At 31.2% G+C, this 19,102-nt stretch overlaps 2 protein-coding genes across 3 annotated transcripts in view; one reads left to right on the plus strand and one right to left on the minus strand.

Annotated features, from left to right (window-relative positions):
- LOC136971613 (ERI1 exoribonuclease 2-like) overlaps positions 1-7,426 on the minus strand; it is a 49,379-nt gene extending 41,953 nt beyond the window's left edge. Inside the window, exon 1 of the mRNA XM_067266094.1 lies at positions 7,358-7,426. The gene's annotated coding sequence lies outside the window, so the exon portion shown is untranslated. The remainder of the gene's footprint in view (positions 1-7,357) is intronic.
- A 4,588-nt stretch (positions 7,427-12,014) lies between these two features.
- Positions 12,015-16,261, plus strand: LOC136971602 (protein toll-like). 2 transcript variants are annotated; one of them, XM_067266077.1, is made up of 2 exons: positions 12,015-12,232; positions 13,873-16,261. In XM_067266077.1, exons 1-2 carry the CDS (start codon positions 12,200-12,202, stop codon positions 16,246-16,248), a joined length of 2,409 nt encoding a protein of 802 aa, XP_067122178.1. In that variant the 5' UTR covers positions 12,015-12,199; the 3' UTR covers positions 16,249-16,261. The 2 variants fall into 2 exon arrangements, with proteins under 2 accessions (XP_067122178.1, XP_067122184.1); XM_067266083.1 differs by lacking the exon at positions 12,015-12,232 and adding an exon at positions 13,611-13,735.
- The last annotated feature ends 2,841 nt before the right edge of the window (positions 16,262-19,102 follow it).

Consider the following 19,102-nt stretch of genomic DNA (forward strand, 5'->3'; position numbering starts at 1 on the left):
TTAAACAGAGTAGATATCAAAATAAGACAGTGAGCATATCACGGGAACCAACGACATTCAATGACACGCTCAAAGTGGCCATAGGTGAAGAAACTATTGAGAGCCTGACAGCACACCCCCGTGTCATCATAAGGCCCATAAAAGGAACCTCTACAGAAAAAAGGTCTCCTGATGATTGGGAAACATTAACCAGCACTATCGAAGAACTTCAAACTAAATTAGATCAAATATCAAGCCAAAAAAAGCAATCATCGTCCGACTTCCTACCCTCACTGACGACAAAATAGGCCACCCGCGCAGATCCAGCACATATACACTGGCGAGCCAGATTCTGCCTCCGAGGAAAAGGAGAGATGGAGTGGAAGAATAAGACTAACGTCTATACCTGAGAAGCGTAACCCAGTAGTTCTAAGCTACATTAACAACCTTACAGTTAAGGTTGGTATTGATCTGGAAGCCAACAAAATGCTAATATCGAATGAGGTAGCAAATAAGATAAAAGGTAAAGCACCTGTTAAATTTGGAACTAAAAGGAAGATAACAGGTTTGAATGGAGAATCCGTCCCAACCATAGGCATGGAAGTTCCCATCTTCAAATTACGGGGACGCAAGTTCCCCAGTGCTTGCAGAATTGCCCAATCAGAAATCACCTCTCCTTGTGAGGGGATAATAGGACAAGACTTGATAACAGATGAAGGCCTCATTCTCGATTATGTGAACAAACAAATTACACTACCAAATGGGAAAATTGTTTATTTCTGTTCATGTTGCAAACCTCGCTGGAAGCTGAGACAAAGAAAAACAACAGTCCCTAAGGAGGAAAAGTCTTCAGAAGTAAATGTGATTCGACTCATGCATCAAGGCCCTAGACTGAACTTACAAAACAAAAGAATACCTACCATAGTCGAATGTCCTACAAACATAAGAAAAAACCGAGAAGTGAACAAAAACAAGGTCAAGGAAGTCCCCAGAAAGAGTCTACGAACCAATGGAGACCTCCGTCCGGAGCATATAGTATTCAAATCATCCAAGCCTCACCTCCAAACGATTTCCACAATGAAGGGAAAAGAAGAAACCCAGAGAGCAAAGAGGAAGTGACGATGCATTGGAAAATTAAAAGACAAAAAATGGAGCGAGCAGAAAACATTCTTTCTCCTCTCCCACAAGTGAGAGGCAGAAATGGAAATCCGCTATAACTCATCTGACATAGGACACCCCGTCAGTCTCCAAAGTGATCTTTTAACAGCAATCTTAAAATGCATCGATAATGTTAAATTCCAACCAAGATTTAAATTGAATCACGTTCCAACAGTCAACTAACTCTAGAATTCATCTAGAGAGGGATAGGACTTGAGATCAGGGAACATACCTATCTAAAATCATAGTCCGCTGCTTAGAATAGCGATAATGCATTCTCTAAAATTAGTTTAGTAAATTTAAAAATAGAAAGAGTATTTAGTAACAAATTTTTGTAACACGTATATATCCTAGCTCCATAAAAGGGAACTTTATTTTTGAGTGAACTTTGTAAACTATGACTGTCAGCCTTGCAACTCCCGAATTCGTCAAGGACAATCCAGCAGAAGACAGCCTCACCAAGTTACAACTGACATCACCACAACGTCAACGTCTGTTCGTCGAGAACTCCAATAGTGAACTTTACAACTGTCTCAGTTTCCAACTCAACAAACAACCGCTGAATCAACTAGCAATAACCGACCCTTCCGCAACCAGAAACTGTGACAGTAGGTCAACAATCTCAACAACTCGTCATCATTCTGGTTTCTCACGGTTTCTCACAACAGCAAAGGTATACGAATTGGGTTATAATAAAAATTTAAACATGAAATAGGTAAAATACAAAAGATACGTAGAACGCAAAATGAGTTGATGATAATACACAACGCAAAATAGTAGAAATGATATAAAAGTTAATATATACAATGATTGTACAGGACATTTATTGTGTTGCAAGTCCAAGGAGAGGAAGGTTATTGGGAGTAGGTTGTCACAGGAGACAGTTTGCAGAATTTTTTAACCATCCTGGAGAAGGCAAGGTATATCTCTCAATTGCTAAGATCTGCTGGCATACAGCAGTTGAGTCATTAAATACATTTGCAAACTCAAACTTAGTAGGAATATTCTTTAAAACAAAGCAATTTAGAACAGTTCTAAAAATAGCCATTGAAAAAATTTGGCACTAAGAAGAAATAAACGTAACACTTATATGGGGCATAATTTTTATAGGTGTTCATTACAATAAAGAAAGCATGGCAATTCTCATCTTGCCCAATTTAGTTTCGCTTGTGAAACCATTATTGAAACAACATAGAGCCTAATGCTTCTGCTACATTTTTGGAATGTTTCTACATTGTAAATGATGGCTGTGAGAAAATCCATTGATACAGTACATGTAAATATTCTAAGAGAAATAATTAATTTCAGAAAATCAGATGTTTCAGATTAATAATAAGTTAAAGGCAATAATCAATTTGCCCAAAAGAGATTAAAGATGTAACCACTATCATCTCAGAGCAATCAATTGTTTAGATCGGTTAGATACAGGTTCCAAAAATGCATATATGATGTCAAAGTAGTTGGATATGTCCCAGACAACCATGCTGCGTAAACTGTAGTTATTATCTGTATACATTACGAGCCACAATTAACATATGCTTTCCAATGATGTAAAACCAAAATGATTTGGTCTGACATTCAATGTTTGAATGAAAATAATGCATAACCATAGAAATTCTTACAGACAGATGAGTTTCATTTTCATTCAAGTGGAATTGCAAATATTCTAATTTTCATATTTACGCTAAGAAAAATCCTTAAATGAAAATCGATTCTTTTACACTCATCAAAATTTACTACATGGCAAGGATTTACAGTTAAACAACAACACATGACACTGGGGTGTAGTAAAAATATACTCTATGAACGATTCATAAAGTGATTTACAGTTAATTTTGTAATAAATCATTTCTGTTGGACTAAATTATAAGTTGATCCATTACTGCCAGAGATAAAGGAATGCCTAACAGTTTTATTGTCTGCAACTTCTGCAGGAAGGATGTAATGATTCAATCATTTTTATGCAAGACAGAGTGCATTCTTGTATCAAATAGTTTGTAAAGCAACTGCTGTGACACACCGATACAATACTCAGCAGTGGTGATATGCAGCGGGTTCGCACAGGTTTGGCCGAACCCATTGTTAAAATTTTCAGTTTTCCGAACCTTGTTAAATACACGGAACATTTCTCAGTGGTTTTGTTTTTTTAAAAAATATATTAAAATATACGTATTATACTTTGTAACACTACTAAACGAGAGCCTTATACCCCGTTCACACCGAGCATTTCAATCTAGATTGTGAGCAAGGTCGGGGACTGTCTTGGTGCAATCTCTCTCGACCGAAACGATTGTTTAATCGCGATCGATTCAAGAGTTCTTGAAACTAGATCCAGTCATAAGAGAGATCCCACAATCTCACGCGCGCGAGATAATACAAGATGGCTGTGGAACATGTGTCAGGCTATGGACAGCGAAATAAAAAGGATATTGTATTTCAAGAGATGATGACATCTGTCTATTATCAGCAGTGCCATTCGGGGTGAAAAATTCTCTGCCTAAAAAAAAAGAAAGGTCGACAGCACTAATATACTGTTACCTGGTCTTCGCCCAGGGCTCGTTACGTTCCAAATACGCCACTGATTATTAGATATATCGCAAGAAAAGGTATTGTATTTATTTCTAGCCAAAACTTCCATTTCGTTTGTCGGTGATTGTCAGGAAAAAATTTTCTGCTAGCGAACCCTTTGTTAACTATTTCGAATATCACCACTGATACTCAGTATTATTGAACTGATTATTAGTGATTATTATTAGTTATTGAACTGATGTCAACATTTATATTTTCACTGTAATATAGTTGCCAGGTCTTATGTTTTCCCTGTAAGCTTTACTTTTTTTGTACATTTTGCTTACATTTTTCTTTTACCTGTAAGACAATTTCTTCCTTTTTTCCTCTCTCGCATCAATATACATCAAAAAGCTATTTTAAAACTCCCAGAATATTGTAATTACAACTAGACTATTCTAAGTTTGAAAATGTTGTTGATATATATTAAAATTGCAAGAATTTGTTAACCTTAATAGTTGTATGATGAATTTTGTGAGTATAGTGGGTGTTTTATTAGAGTGTTTAAGTTATGAAAGCAGTGATGCTGATAAATGGCTTTTTTTCCCTAAAGTTTCTAAAGAAAGTGTTTCAAACATAAATAAAGTCATAGAGTTTTACTAAGTATTCCAGGCTATACCACCTTTGTAGAAAGGATTCTTTCAGTAATGAAGAATAAATGGACAGATGTTAGAAATAGGAGCTGTCCAGAGCTGATCAAAGCAGAGTTACAAATTGTATAAAATTTCCCTTTCACTTGTAAGCAGTTTAACCAATTTGCAAAACAGGATAAAAAATTATTAACAGCAGCTAAATCACAAAAGAAATATTAAAAGGAGTAAATAGCATGTAAGTTAATGTCAACAATGTTCTATACAATGTAATAAAATGTTTGATCCGTGATAGAAAATCATTCTTTTTTTTCTGAAAAAACTCTACTGTAACGTCAACTTAAAATATATTTTTGAAGCTATGTTTCTATCTTGGCAGCATTAAAAGACAAAATAGTAGTACACCTATCCCTAGTTTTACACGGTACTTCTTTTACACGTTTTCGCTTTTACACGGTTTAAAAAATAAATGTAGAAAATAAACTGGCTATGATCAAAAGGAACAATTTTTAACTCTAATCTACATCTATATTCCAATACACCTTAATTATATGTTATAGTTGATATTTAGGATACTAGATGACAGTTTTATTTCAATCCGTCAAATAGTAACCGATAAACCAATATAGGGTACTCCCCCATACGCACGAAGTTGGATTCATTGCACATAGTTTTAAACCAGAAAATTTTAATTTTTCATATTCATAAGTAACAAACGATTACATTATTTTTAATTACATTTTTTACATTACATTACACAATTACATTACATTTTTATGAATCTTTCAGATTTTATTTTTTGTTCCTTTGTGCTTTGTATTTAATTAATAAAAGAATATATTTTTTTTTGCCTTTCAATATTTCTGTTTAATTTATGCACCTTTAAAAAATTGAAAAAAATTCATAATTAATAAACAACGAAATTATGCGTTTTTTGCATACTTTTCGATTTACACGGTTTTACATTCAAAAAGATACAAATTCGATTTACACGTTTTTCTCAGGAACCTATCTTCCGTGTAAATCGAGGGATAGGTGTATTTGTAAAAAGCATCATTATAGATCAGTTACATTCAGCTGTTGAGCTATTATCAGAATGAAAGAACACTTAGTAATTTAAATTGTAATATCTTAGTAATTTCATTTTGGCATATAGTGTGTTAGTTCCTTTGTGTAGATCAGTGATTCTCAAACTTTTTCGATCCACCGCCCCCTTTGTTCCACAAAGTTATACCCAATGCCCCCTAACTCATTTTCTCTTGTGTGAGAAAGGATGGAAATATTCTTAGGAAAACTTTTCTATGAATCTCACACTTTGTGCCCTTACCGTACATTGTTCTCGACATCTGGAAACCATTAAACACAATGTTTCCTCTTATTGTTTAACAGAGGAAAGGGAAAAGCTGTCAGTGACCCCAACTTTTGCCTTTGGTCACCATTCAGTACCTTGCCTCCAGCATCCCACTAGATTTACTCACTGCCCACAAGGGGGCGTTATCGCCCACTTTGAGAAACACTGGTGTAGATCAACAATATCATAAAACTTCCTAACCACATTTTACATTTCCATTTCTGGTTTCTATTACAATTAAACATATTGCAATCTCTCTGGTTGTAATGCCAAATTCTTTCTAAAATATTTTTGAAAGTTTTCTGTCTGGTAGAAATAGGCCAACACGAGAAAATGGGAGCAGAAACCACATACGGGCACACCCGGGTTAACATTACCTCCGGTAACAAAGTCTTGACGTAACGAAGTCTGCAATTTTGAGCACCGTCTAACTTAAAAATATTAGAATTTCAAGTCTGGTGCAATATAAGCCATCGACCATCTAACGACGGCAACCGGTCACTTATTCCAAGTTTTAGGCGCGTCTGTTTTTACAGTTTTGCACATAATTGGAGCATCGTAGTAATTTAGTCATCACTTACACTCCGTAAGGCATTTTGGCACAGCATACCACAATAAACAGGGTACAAACAGAAGAATAAATGGTACCAGAAGAAAATAACATTCAACAGATTAGAAACGAAGCTATCACGGCTCAATCGATAGGTTTCGAAAATGCAGACAAAGAGGACGTAAGAAATTTATTAAACGAAAAAAGACGGCGATTTTTCGGCAGAAGATAGAGAAAAATTCGTTAACAACAAAGCAAGAAAAAATAAATTACCGAAAAAGTGTTAGCAACCAAAGATTTAAAAAATTTTTTGAACAAAATGGAAAATGATCACGATTTAGGAAAGTGTTATTGTTAAGCAATCAGTGTTAATTGCAATAAATCTGTGCAGGTAATTGTTAAATAAAAGAGAAAAATAACTCAAAACAATCGACTTTAGATTCCTATTTTAAAATGTGGCAATTTTATATTTATTTGGAATGCGATATAGATGTTTTATTTAATAAAGCTTTTCTTTTTTCAAAAGAAAGTCTTTCATTTTCTTTACGCACGAACGTATCCGTATTAAAGCCATAGTATTTTTACCTCGGAGAACAAAGTTTTACCTAACAAAGTAATTTCGCAGAATGCATCCTCTTCGCCAATCGAGGTATACGGGTAGAGGCCGGTAATCGAATCGATAATAAAATTTTAATTACAGTCTAAAAAATTCAATTTGTCGTATATAATCCCAACAGCAAAAACGCAATAAACCATAGCCGGGCGAAAGCGGAATTGACAGCTTGGAATGCCAAAAAGCCAAGCTTTGTTACGTTTTAACCGTTTGATATCTCTTCAAATAGTGACAGTTACTTTTAAGTCAATGTGTATATATGTATATATGGATGAATTACTTAAAGGTAACCTCACCAATCAAGAGAGAGCTGTGAAAAGCAAAACAGACAGACATTTCAACTGTTTATAAAGTGTATCTGGACATATATGATCATTTTTTAATAATTCAATTTAAATTCCAGATTAGTAGCATTCTATTTTGAATTTACCTGTTGGTTCCAACAAACTTTACAATTTTGAAACAAATATTTTCTACAAATTCATGTTTTGAGTGTAAAATATGATTAAACTTAACATAAAACGGAACAAAAAGATTCCAAAACTCACCAAATCACTCAAAAAACAAAAACCAAACACAAACAAAATTAATCCGTTTCCAAATAACCGCGATTCTTACAAAACTCCGCCAAGTGGTTAAAATTGGAAACTAAATTTAAAATTTTTTTTTTTAATTATCGACATTAATTAAAAATTACACATTTCTTTCTCTGGTAAAAAGAACACTAATTTACGCAATAATGTTGATATTACGTTTTATTTTAATTTAGGCACTAAATATTACGTTTCTACAAAAAATATTGTCTTGGGTCTCGGTTATAAACTATAACCACTAGACGGGGCTTTCTTAAAAATCTCCGTCTAGTGGTTTAAATTCGTAATCGAGTTCTACTTTAATCAACTCGATATAAAAGTTTATTCTTTTACTAGGAAATATAAATATTTATTAAATTAAAAGGATAAATTTTTCTATTTTTACTTACGTTTACAGAAAGTTTGCAAGGATTTTTTTTTCATAATTTTAGAATATATTAATGTCATAATGTCGCATTAACTCGCTGTATGTTGAAATAAAAAGGAAAAAAAATCATTAAAATATTCCTTAAATAAAAATATAATAAAAGATTATAGATTTAATCATACTTTTTAAAAACTTATTGATTTAAAATAAACAATTTTGAACACGCCTTCGTCGTTACCATTGGTTCGAAAGGATATAACGTAGATACGACGTCAAAATACGCCAGTGACGTATTTCAAGGACCCTTTTTGAAGTTTAGTTACTTATCACGTTCTTTTACGCGGAAGAACTTTTCTATTCAATTCGAAATCGTTGAGAATCTTTTTGGTCATTTAAAATTTTTTTCGGAAATAAATTTAAACACCGATTTTTGTAATTTATTTATATTTATATTACATTGGTAGTTTAACAATAAAACAAAATGCTTGAAGAGAGATCTGCAGTCAACTTTAGATTACAGCCACGAGAGAAAATGGCGATTTTTTTTTTTTTTTTTTAATTTCAAAAGAATAAGGAGTAGAGAAAAAGATTTGGGAAGGTTGACAATGTCTCACGTCGAAATAGCTTCGGGTAGTAGAAACATTAAGTGATGAGCTCATTTTCGGTAAATTTGATGACGTTAATGTAAGCTGTACACTTAATTTAAAAATATTCTGTAAGCGAGGTGTTTGCAAATATCTGTATAAACAGCCACTCCCAATACAGTAAAATTATACTTGTAAAGGTTTTGAATAATTCGTAAATAAGATAAATTTTTAACAATTAATTGGAAATATACTATGAAACTTAACTGTAATAATACACAATCAGATACTTAGTAGTTTAATTTTCTCATTCACAACGCCTGGAGCTAAAATGGAGTTTTTATGATTCAGGTGATCACGAATCAATACGTATGATCTTTCTACTTTATTATTAAAATTTCGAGTCATTGAATGTTTCAAAATTGTCCCTTCCATTTGTTCGAGGCATACGTAGTTTAATTGTCAGAGTAATTTGTTTAATGATATACAATGGACATTTTAAGGACATCGGGAATCAACAGTTTCTGCCAGAATTACAATAGAAATGTTCTAGTGGTGAGGGAGAGAACCTACATATCCGGATCGAATCACCTGTACTGATTCGAATCGGAATCGAATCCGGATTTTTCAGAACAAAAGAATGACGTCTTCACCACCTCGTGCTATTTGAAGGTGAAATTTTTATAAATGTTTTACAATTTTTTCACAAAAAACTTCTAAGTTGAAACACCCATTAGGATTGTTAACGTATCTTCTCGACCCACTTGGCTGGGTTTTTTTTCGCCACTCGATATAACAATACAACTTAATGTTCGTCTGTTGGTCTACTCGGGTGAGTTCATCGTAGCGCAACTCGTATCACCATGCTGTTGGTGAATGGCAAATTTTTAATAAATTCTTACAATTTTTAACGGTTTTTAATTTATGTAAAGTACTAAAAACCCTTTTTAATAGATACAAATAAATTAACTTATCCTTCAAATATAATCGACTTTTCGTTTAATTCTCGATATACGTGTAAAAGCGCATGATTGCAGCTCTGTGTGAAAGGGGGAACCCCGATTGTTTACCTCGTTGATTTCCTCCTATTTCCCAAAACATCAATGTTATATACTAAGATTACATTCCTAGAAATACACTTTCAATTATGCCATACCACGGGGTAGCAAACAAAAATACGGCATTTCGCACAATCACAATGAAAGTTCTGTGCTAGTCTTTACGATGGGTAATTTTAAAAGAAGCGGATGTAAATCGGGGGGTTTACAGTTTATTGAAAATATTTCTATATATTTCGTACAACGACTACACAAGATTAACATTATTTACAATAAATTACAAGCGATTATAAAGATTTATATTTGTAAAAGCCAAATCCAAAATTTGTAAAATCCAAGCAAAATGTTCAAAATAACGTTGCACCAGAATTCTTAAAAATTATTAGAACCAGTTACTTGCTAGTATTGGAATTTGTAGAAATTAGTAATGTCAAAATTGTAATTATATACAAAGTAAAAGTTCAATAAATACTAGTTTTAGTTTGATTAGCCGAGGAAAAAAAAAAACCTAGTAGGGGGAAAACCCTCAATCAACACTTCAATAGTTGACAAGGTAACAGTTTCGAGTTTTAATTCACAACTGACCAGAACACCTCAGTAAGATCAGCAACTGTTGGGTGTAAACTTCTAAGTTTTCGACTTCCTGGCATACTTTGTCTTCTTCTTTTACCTCTACTCCGGATGCTATGGTATTATATTATACCTTCTCTTTTTATAGAGACTTTTACCTAATACAAAATTAGTATTTGTAATTATCATTGGTCTCCCCAATATATATATATACAAATTGACGCTAATGTTCGTGTGCATTTCTATATGCAATGAATTATGTATAAATCTATACGGTTTGTTGCATAAATCACTATTTAAGCACAAAAATGTACGCGAAAACAAGCCGTTATAAAATATATCTGATTTATTTTAATTAATTAATTTTTAAGAGTTTCAGAATATAAATAGTAAAGTATATGTACAAATGAGCATAAAATTCTAATTTTAACGTGTAAAAATTTCCAAAAATAGGATTGCTTCAAATAACGTATTTTCTTACGCTTTTTTAGTTATTTATATACTCATTCAAGGGGGGATGTACGAGATATACAGAGCATACGCACAATACACCTCGCTTTTACGACTCCAATACCCAAATTACGCTACTCATAAATCAGTAATTAAAACAATTATAATCCAGAAACTTTTCTAAAATATTTTCAATTTATATTGTGTTAAAGTGGAAAAGAAATCAGATTGAAATCACTCGGATACGGTCTAGAGATTACAACACGATTTTTATCAAGAACTAATGTAATAAATGCAGAATACCTTATCAAATTGACGTTTTTCCGAGAGGAAGCAAGTAGAAAAATACAATGGACTCTCGTTATAGCGCGAAGTACCAAGGTCTGATTAAACATTAATTATATCAAGAGTTGGCCGAATGCAATTTTATACTTTATAATAAGTTAGAATACGAAAGAATATATAGAGCTTGGAGCATTAACAGTAACATAAGTTTAAACGGTTATTATTATTAATTTTTGCTAATTTTATAAGACAAACTGAAGAATTACTTTGCTTAGGTGAAGTTTATCGGGTACTTTATACACTTTACTAGGCTTACCTTACTAAAGCACTTTACTAGGCCACTTCTGCTAGAATTTCTCAAATTCAAATTAGGAAATTTGAAATATGAAAGCAATTTCCTAAAGTAATTACGTATTAATTTAATAAGTTAATCAATTTTTAAATATTATTTTGCAATTTTTTAATATAAAAAGAAAAATTACTTAATTCAAAATTATTAATGTAGTAATATATAAATAAAAAGAAATAAATTTCTATAAGTTAATATTTTATTGCAGTTAATTATTGTTTTCCGAGTAAATCGAACTGGAACTTCCTTATAAAAATTATACGCGATTAGTAAATTCCCAAAAATAAAGTTCGGTTAGGAAAAAATAATGTAAATTCTTTTAATGGTTCCAAAAATTTTTACTCGTAATTTCACGAATTATATATTTATATACAAAGGTGGCTCAATTAACCATTATAAATACTAACGCGCTGTCTAATCTTATTACTTACGGGCTATACAGAATGGCATCCGTATTGTTCATTGAACAATAAGGATGCGAGTAAATCTTTAGAATAGTTAACTTACTTTGGGCCACCCTATGCATGTGCGTGTACTGTACATAAAATAAATTTAGAATATTTTATTATAATAATGCAATTAATTAACTATTCATTTAAAAATATAATAAAGTTCTTAATTGGTCAATTTACATAATTTAAAATTAATTAGTTTGGAGAGTTATAACAGAAACAATCGAAATTATATTAAAAAAATAATTTATTGGTTAGAAATAAATAAAAATATTTCGTAAACGGATATTCATTCTGTAATTCTTTATAAACAGCAAATCCTTCCTTACATAAAATAATCCGGTTTAACAGAAAAAAATGCACGCAGGAAAACACGTTAGGAAGAAATTTAAGGAGGAAAGATATGAAAAAAATATAAAAATAGTATTATTTGATGCTTGTAATAAACCAAAAAATATAATTAAACGAAACTTGATGTAGTATTAATTAAAATCTGTAGACTGTAGTGCAGTTGTAAGATAGAAAAGATCAACAAAAGCTTGTAGTTCTAGGAGGTAGTGTCACAGTGAGGTGTAACCTTGTAAAAGTTGAAGGACAGGATATTTTTCTAGCATTTTTAAAATATATTAACGTTCTCAAGGTTCGATTGTTATATAAGACATAAGACGTGTCGTTTTTAAGTATGCATAAACTCGATTTCTGCAGTAAATTGTTGGTAAGTTTATTCGTATTTAAATTCTTTTTAATTAAACTGTGTACGTGTATATTATAATTATTCGCTTATATATGTATATAACAGGTTAATACTAATTATAACAAAATAACTGTAATTATGCTGTCTGAACAGCGCTCTTCTGTCCTGGGTAATAGCAGTTTTAACAATAAGTTTGTAGAAGACTATTGTAATATATAACAATAATATATCGCTAATAATATATTGCAGTGCATTAAGCATGCCTCGAAACTGTTTCCAGATTTATAACTTCTTGTTATTATTTTTTAACGATATAATAATAGTTTACGACAGTGTAATGTTATATACTTGATATTTTCCTGGACTTTTCATTTATTTTTATTTATTTTTAGTCTAATTTTTTTAATGTACAGTCGATTTTTAGGCTAATTTTTTATATAAAATCTATTTATATCTAAAAAAATATTTTAATTTTATTAATTATTAATTTTAAATTCTCCCTGAAGTAAGATCACTCGCTGTATGTTTCTGAGTTATAAAAGATATATAAGAAATAATAAAAATTAATTAAATTTATATAATTGAACTTTTTGTGTACACGTTCCTTTCTAAGGAAGGGAGGAAGTATGTTGAATTGGGTCAAAGGTGTGATGTTAGACATATCTCGTTGGCTGTAACATCCTTGTACAAGTCAATAGTGTTTCGCATCTGGATTTACCCTGTCACGAAATAATGTACACACAAAATTCCAAGCCACATTTATTATAATGAAAGAATACTTGGCTCGAATTCAGAATTCTTGTATTCATAGATGAAAACAATTCAATTTACTAGCCATAATATTTTCGCGTGAATAATAGAATCTTTATTACTATTGATAGTGCCGTTTGAATTAAAACGGTTTCTGCAAAATTCTCATAAATATTTCCTGGTATTAATATTTTATAATATAAATGAAAGGATTGAATGCCACCGTCACGCGATTTCTTCACATAAATATTGCAAATATTGCGGAAATTAGCATCCAATTCAAATGAAAGCATCATTTAATAAGTGAAAATTAATATTAACTCTTAAAACTGATTTTTAAAGATATATATTAATTATTTTGTGAGATAGATTCGTTTCAACGATAAAGTATGTTACTAGTTCCGTTACTAATAGGTTTACACCTTTGTTTCCTGTACCTCCCGCTACGTTTTACTCTATGTAATTGTCCTTTAACTGTGCCAAAAAATGAAAAAATAAAATAAATTAGTGTGTTTCACCTTGAATTTGGAAAAACCAGGCAGAAAATACAATATGCAGTTTAGTAAATTCCATAGGAAAATCCCCAACTATATCCGTAGGTAATTTATACGCTTCGGTGAATAAGTTCGTGTTCATTTGGTGTCGAGTAAATATATTAAAATACTTTTTATATCTTAAATTTGATGTAAAATTCACAGTCTATCATTTCGCGACATGCTACAAACCGGTAGATTCTTATAAGCGCGGCTGTTTGTAACGAAGAAGCTCGAATAGGTATTTAGAATTTCTATATATTTCTAATCGGGTGATTTAATTCATTAAAATTTTGATTTGAAAACGAATTATCATTAAAAATTTGTGAATTTTTTTCTGTGCATGGTGACTAACGTAAACTTTTTTTAAACTTTCAGATGATTTTTAAACTGCTTGTGCAATTTGTGCTCTTCGAGCTATCGTCAGTTTTATCCTGTCCGACGATTTCATCTCATAATTGTATCTGCGACAAAATAGAAAATCCTACCTCGAGAAGCACTTGGAATTTGGCATGCTTTTCTAACAATCAAACAGCAATAGAATTGTCTGTGGTCATCGATTTTATGCCGAATCAAGAGCTTAAAGTTGAATGTGTATCAGAAAAGTTAACGCCTGATTTATTCGTCAACATTACTGGAATATCGAAATTTCAATTCCTGTACTGTCAACCCGATTATTCTATTTACGATCTTCTAAATCAACGTTCCGTTACAAAGTTAAAATATCAATCATCGAGAAACTTAGATCTTCATTTATTCGACAATCTGTTGGACTTGAAGATTTTGGATATAAGTAGAAACCGGCAGAGCAACATTTCTAAAGACCTATTCGTTAAAATGACGTCTCTACAAATTTTAAATATAGCAATGAACGATTTAGAAATTTTAGACGAAGGAATTTTTGATAATCTAAGAAATTTGAGCCATTTGTTCCTCTCGTCTAACCATCTTGCCACTATATCCGAAGACGTATTTTTAGAACTTAATCATTTACAAGTGCTTTCATTATCTAAAAACAAAATATCTGATATACCCGAAGGAATATTCCATAATGTAACCAGCTTAAAAGTTTTAGATTTATCGCGCAATAAAATTGAGAAACTGCCGAAATATTTGATATCCACTCTCTCCAACTTGTTGAGATTCGAGATTCGCCACAATTTAATACAAGAAATACCATTTTACTTCTTTAACAATAATCAAAAACTTGAAATTCTTGATGTTAGTGGGAATAAACTTAATTTTCTTGCCTCGAATGTGTTAAGAAGTCTCAAAAATTTAGAAATCTTTAGAGCATCGAATAATCAAATTAAAACGCTGCCTGCTGATGTATTTTCGCATAATGCTAACTTAAGAGAAATCAAATTAAAGAAGAACTTCATACATAAACCGAATACGTTATTGTTTAGCAATAATTCTCTGTTGAAAACTCTAGATTTAAGTGAGAATCATCTCGGATATCTCGAATCAAAGTTCCTTTACAAGCAATATAATTTAGAGTGGTTATCTCTCGCAAGTTGTAATCTGTTACATATTGCCGAAGACTTGTTTAGATTCGCTTCAAAGCTGAAATATTTAGATTTATCCGATAATAAACTGGACGAGTTCAGCATAAAAGCCTTTGAACATTTACCAAACTTGGAGCACTTGAAGCTCAGGAAAAATCACATTCGATTCTTGAACACGTCTCGTCCATTTGGGGTAAGTGCATCTCTGAAAAGTGTCGATCTATCACACAACTATTTAACTCAAATATCAAACATCGAGTGGATTTATTATCCGGATTTAAAATCTTTAAACGTGCAATATAACAAACTTGCAAAGTTCTCGATCCCTGTTATGTATTCGAGTGAAGCGAAAGTGTTTCTGCAAAATAACATCATCAATACCATTTCTATTAAAGAACTGAAATTTGCAAAAGAATTAGAGAAAGAATTAAAGAAAACGAGTGAAATTAAGTTAGTGGCACCCCTCTTCTACGTCTTTCCTAATCCTTTAACGTGTGACTGTGACATGTTTGAGTTTTATAAGATGCTTAAACACGGCTTCACCGTAGACGATATGCCATCTGCTCTGTTTCCCGTAGCATCAAATTTGCAATGCTTTAACCCACCAGAACTTAGAGGGAAGAAATTAGTTACTTTACAAGAAGAGGAGTTCAGATGCGCAGTTGTAACGAACTGTCCACATACGTGCTATTGTTACAGGCGTGGTGGGGATGGTAAAGTTATAGTTAACTGCACTTCTACGCAAATGACAAAACTTCCAGAAATTCTTCCCAAAGCAGCGACAATCATTCATTTAGAAAATAATCAAATTAGCAATTTAGATTTTAAAAACTCAATCTGGATGAACTGTACAGAGTTATATTTGGCTAACAATACCATTCAAAGTGTAGATGTTAAATTTCCTCCAAAAATTCGTAAACTATCACTTAACAATAATCTATTGACATATTTACCGTTCAGTTTTATTCATTGGATAGAAAGGAATAAGGATATTTTAGTGTCGTTATCTGGAAATCCTTACAGATGCAATTGTAGTATAGACATCCGTTTCGATCTACTCCATAATTTCAAGAAAATTATGGATCTAGAATCCATTTATTGCACAGATCCAGAAAATACTCCATGCTTTATGACAAGAAATATTTGTTTTAAAGTTCAACTTATTCTATTTATCTTTGCTGTGATTATTTTATCTACGTTTATATTATTTACATTTATCCAATATCGTAAACGTAGGACTAAATAATATCATCAGCCATTTTGTTAATTTAAAGTAATAATTTTTATATATGAAATTATATAAAATTATTGTATATACAATAAAATGTAAATAAAATCAATTTTTTTAAAAAATTGAATGGTATTATGATAAAACAAGAAAAATTAAAATAAAGTATGGTCTAGTTAACCGAAGTGCAAGTAAATTAATTAGCTCGGTGTACTTAATAAATTCAGGATTATTATTGATATATTATTGTAAAGAAGAAAAATTTCCTTTACTTATTATCTCTAATGCGGGTTATAATAATAAGCAAAAATAAGCTTGAAATTACTGGAAAATGATACAGTTTTGTAGTTTATCAATAAAGCGAGTTAACTGTTGAATATTGTTATGTTACAAAAATGATCTGGAAATTCCCATTGTAATTACTCTTCCAGTTTCTTGTAGCATGATGTGACACCGCGTGTCACAATGATAAAGACAGGATATAAACAATATTTTGAAACACTTGCCACAGGCAAATATTTTTAAAAAAAACAGCGTTTGATGTAAACAAAATCAAGTTTTAAAGTGTTTGGTAGATGTACAGTACAGTACAATAGATAAATGTTTTTTTTATATCAGAAATATCTGTACAAATTTTGTGTTGTATAAATTTTATCAAATATTAATACTTTGAACAAGTCGTATTTTTGTACAAGTATAGGGACTACAACAAAAAGTGTTGTACATTTAACAAGTATACAACAGTCAATATACTTATAAAAAGCTTATGTATCGATCACCACCATAAATACATTTATATAAATCGGGGTTTGTATACATAATGTACAAGTTTTTTTTTATAGGTATATAACACTTCTTATACCTATACATTGTATTGTATACGATAAATACCCGTTAATGTGTCGTTTCGTGTAGACAAGGTCCATTTAGACGTTTTTCGTCGCGGTGTGGAGGTTGATTTTCCCGTCTGACATCGATAGTTCTTGCGAAGTGGCAATCGAGAAGGTTGGCACTCGTCTCCTCATTCTCCCCATCCTCGTGCCTCCTTTATATTCTCTTAATTGTGGAGAAAATATATATTATTATTTGTTTTACGTTGGTGGCACGACTTTTCCAACTATTCAGAGGAATTTTAAGAACGAAACTCTCGTCCCACAATGTTGGAATGTCCCCCCGAAGTAGTTTGGCTCGGGTATGGACACAACAGATAGTTGTACTTTTAAGAATTATACTACTGTTAGGAATATTCGCAAAGATTGAAGAGCAAATACATTTTCTTAATATTTTCCTTTTAATCTTAATTTATTTTGTCTGCAGGATATAATTTAATTTTGTGAATAAATTACATATATAAAAAAATAATTCTATCATTTTTGCCGGTTACGTCTAGTTACTCGTATATATTATAAGTAAAATTATTGATGTAATTATAATATTTTTAATTAAAATATATACAAATAAAAATTATTTTTTATATAATTTTCTTTCTAATATCCCACTGGCTTAATTTTGTATGATTTTTCTTACAGGAAATGCGATAAACATTGACGAGTAATGAAATTCAAGATTAATTGACGTTCAAATATTAATTATTTTTCAATAAATATTGTTATTTAAATATATAAATTCTAAAAATTCATAATAAATATGATAATATGATAATGTTTTTAAATATTTGCTTTATTAAGACTTAAATTACGTTATTTTCTGCACGGAAACTCAACGTTGCATATTATAAATGCAATTAAGAAGTTCATCACGGAGAGAAATCACAATAAATTAAGTTTAAAACTTCAATTATTAAGTTGTTTATAAAATAGAACGTGACGGATAAACATCACTTTAGAAATTATATAATTTTTTGTAATTTTCAAAGTGACTGTATTTTCGTCGCGCACTATTTTTTGGGTTAAAATTAGAATTTAATTGTATTATCCGAAAAAAATAATAAATCTATGTCCAAATTATAGCTTAATTTATCTTTAAGCATTTTATATGAAAATGAAAGAGAATTCAAGAAAAAAATTTAAAAAATGACAGGTAAATATTGAAATTGAATGTGTTCATTTACATTTGTAAACACATCTTACATTAAATTTAGCTGTATAAATTAATAATTGTGCAAATATCTTTCGATAAAATTGCTATTAAATGTTTATTTTTACATTTGTGAGAAGTACATTACTTTATAAATGACTACTCCCCGTCTAACAAACTGCATCGATCAATTGATAGGTATAAATCTTAATAAGAAAAAAAAATACAAATTAAAACTACAAAAAAATATAAAGGTTAAGTAGAATTCGATAAAAACCAACTATTTATAAAGTTTCCAGTTATTTATTATTTCGCGTAATCCCTTCAAAAACGTAGAACCAAGACTTCAGTATGCACTTTTTATGTAAGGCATTTCAGAAACAATGCTAAAGTTAAATAATCTAACAAGTTGTCTCCTTTACAATAGTGGTTGGCATTCATCGTACTTTCACACTGGCTTGAATAACAAAGAATAGTAGGACCACGTTTCTAATGAGCCAGTTTGAGGAGTAGACAGCGATGACATCTTTCTATGACGTTTGGGTACGATGCTACATTGTATTCGGTGTATAATTGGATTGAATGCATGGTATGTAAAAATGATTTCGTAAAGTTTTTGGACCCGGCGAGGATTCCATAGAAAGTGCGTGTAAAAACATTTACGTGCTGTTTAGTTGCATCCCGAAGTTTACGGAAAGTGTAAATGTAATGTCAAAGGGTTTAATAAAGCGCTGTGATATATGCTTTCGGTAATGTCTTAAAGTTGGTACACTTGGCATTAATTACCGCGCATCACGTAACATTTCATTGTTGACTGTTTACTACTCCATACAAC

This window comes from Centruroides vittatus, unplaced genomic scaffold (genome assembly GCF_030686945.1).
Source record: "Centruroides vittatus isolate TY-2023 unplaced genomic scaffold, ASM3068694v2 contig_1051, whole genome shotgun sequence".
Taxonomy (NCBI): Eukaryota; Metazoa; Arthropoda; class Arachnida; order Scorpiones; family Buthidae; genus Centruroides; species Centruroides vittatus.

What these genes read in the sequence shown, in the direction of transcription:
- LOC136971602 (XM_067266077.1), top strand. Translation starts at nt 12,200, where the DNA reads ATGCATAAACTCGATTTCTGCAGTAAATTGTTG. An exon ending in ATTTCTGCAGTAAATTGTTG is followed by an intron (nt 12,233 to 13,872) that starts GTAAGTTTATTC and finishes TTAAACTTTCAG; the next exon opens with ATGATTTTTAAACTGCTTGT.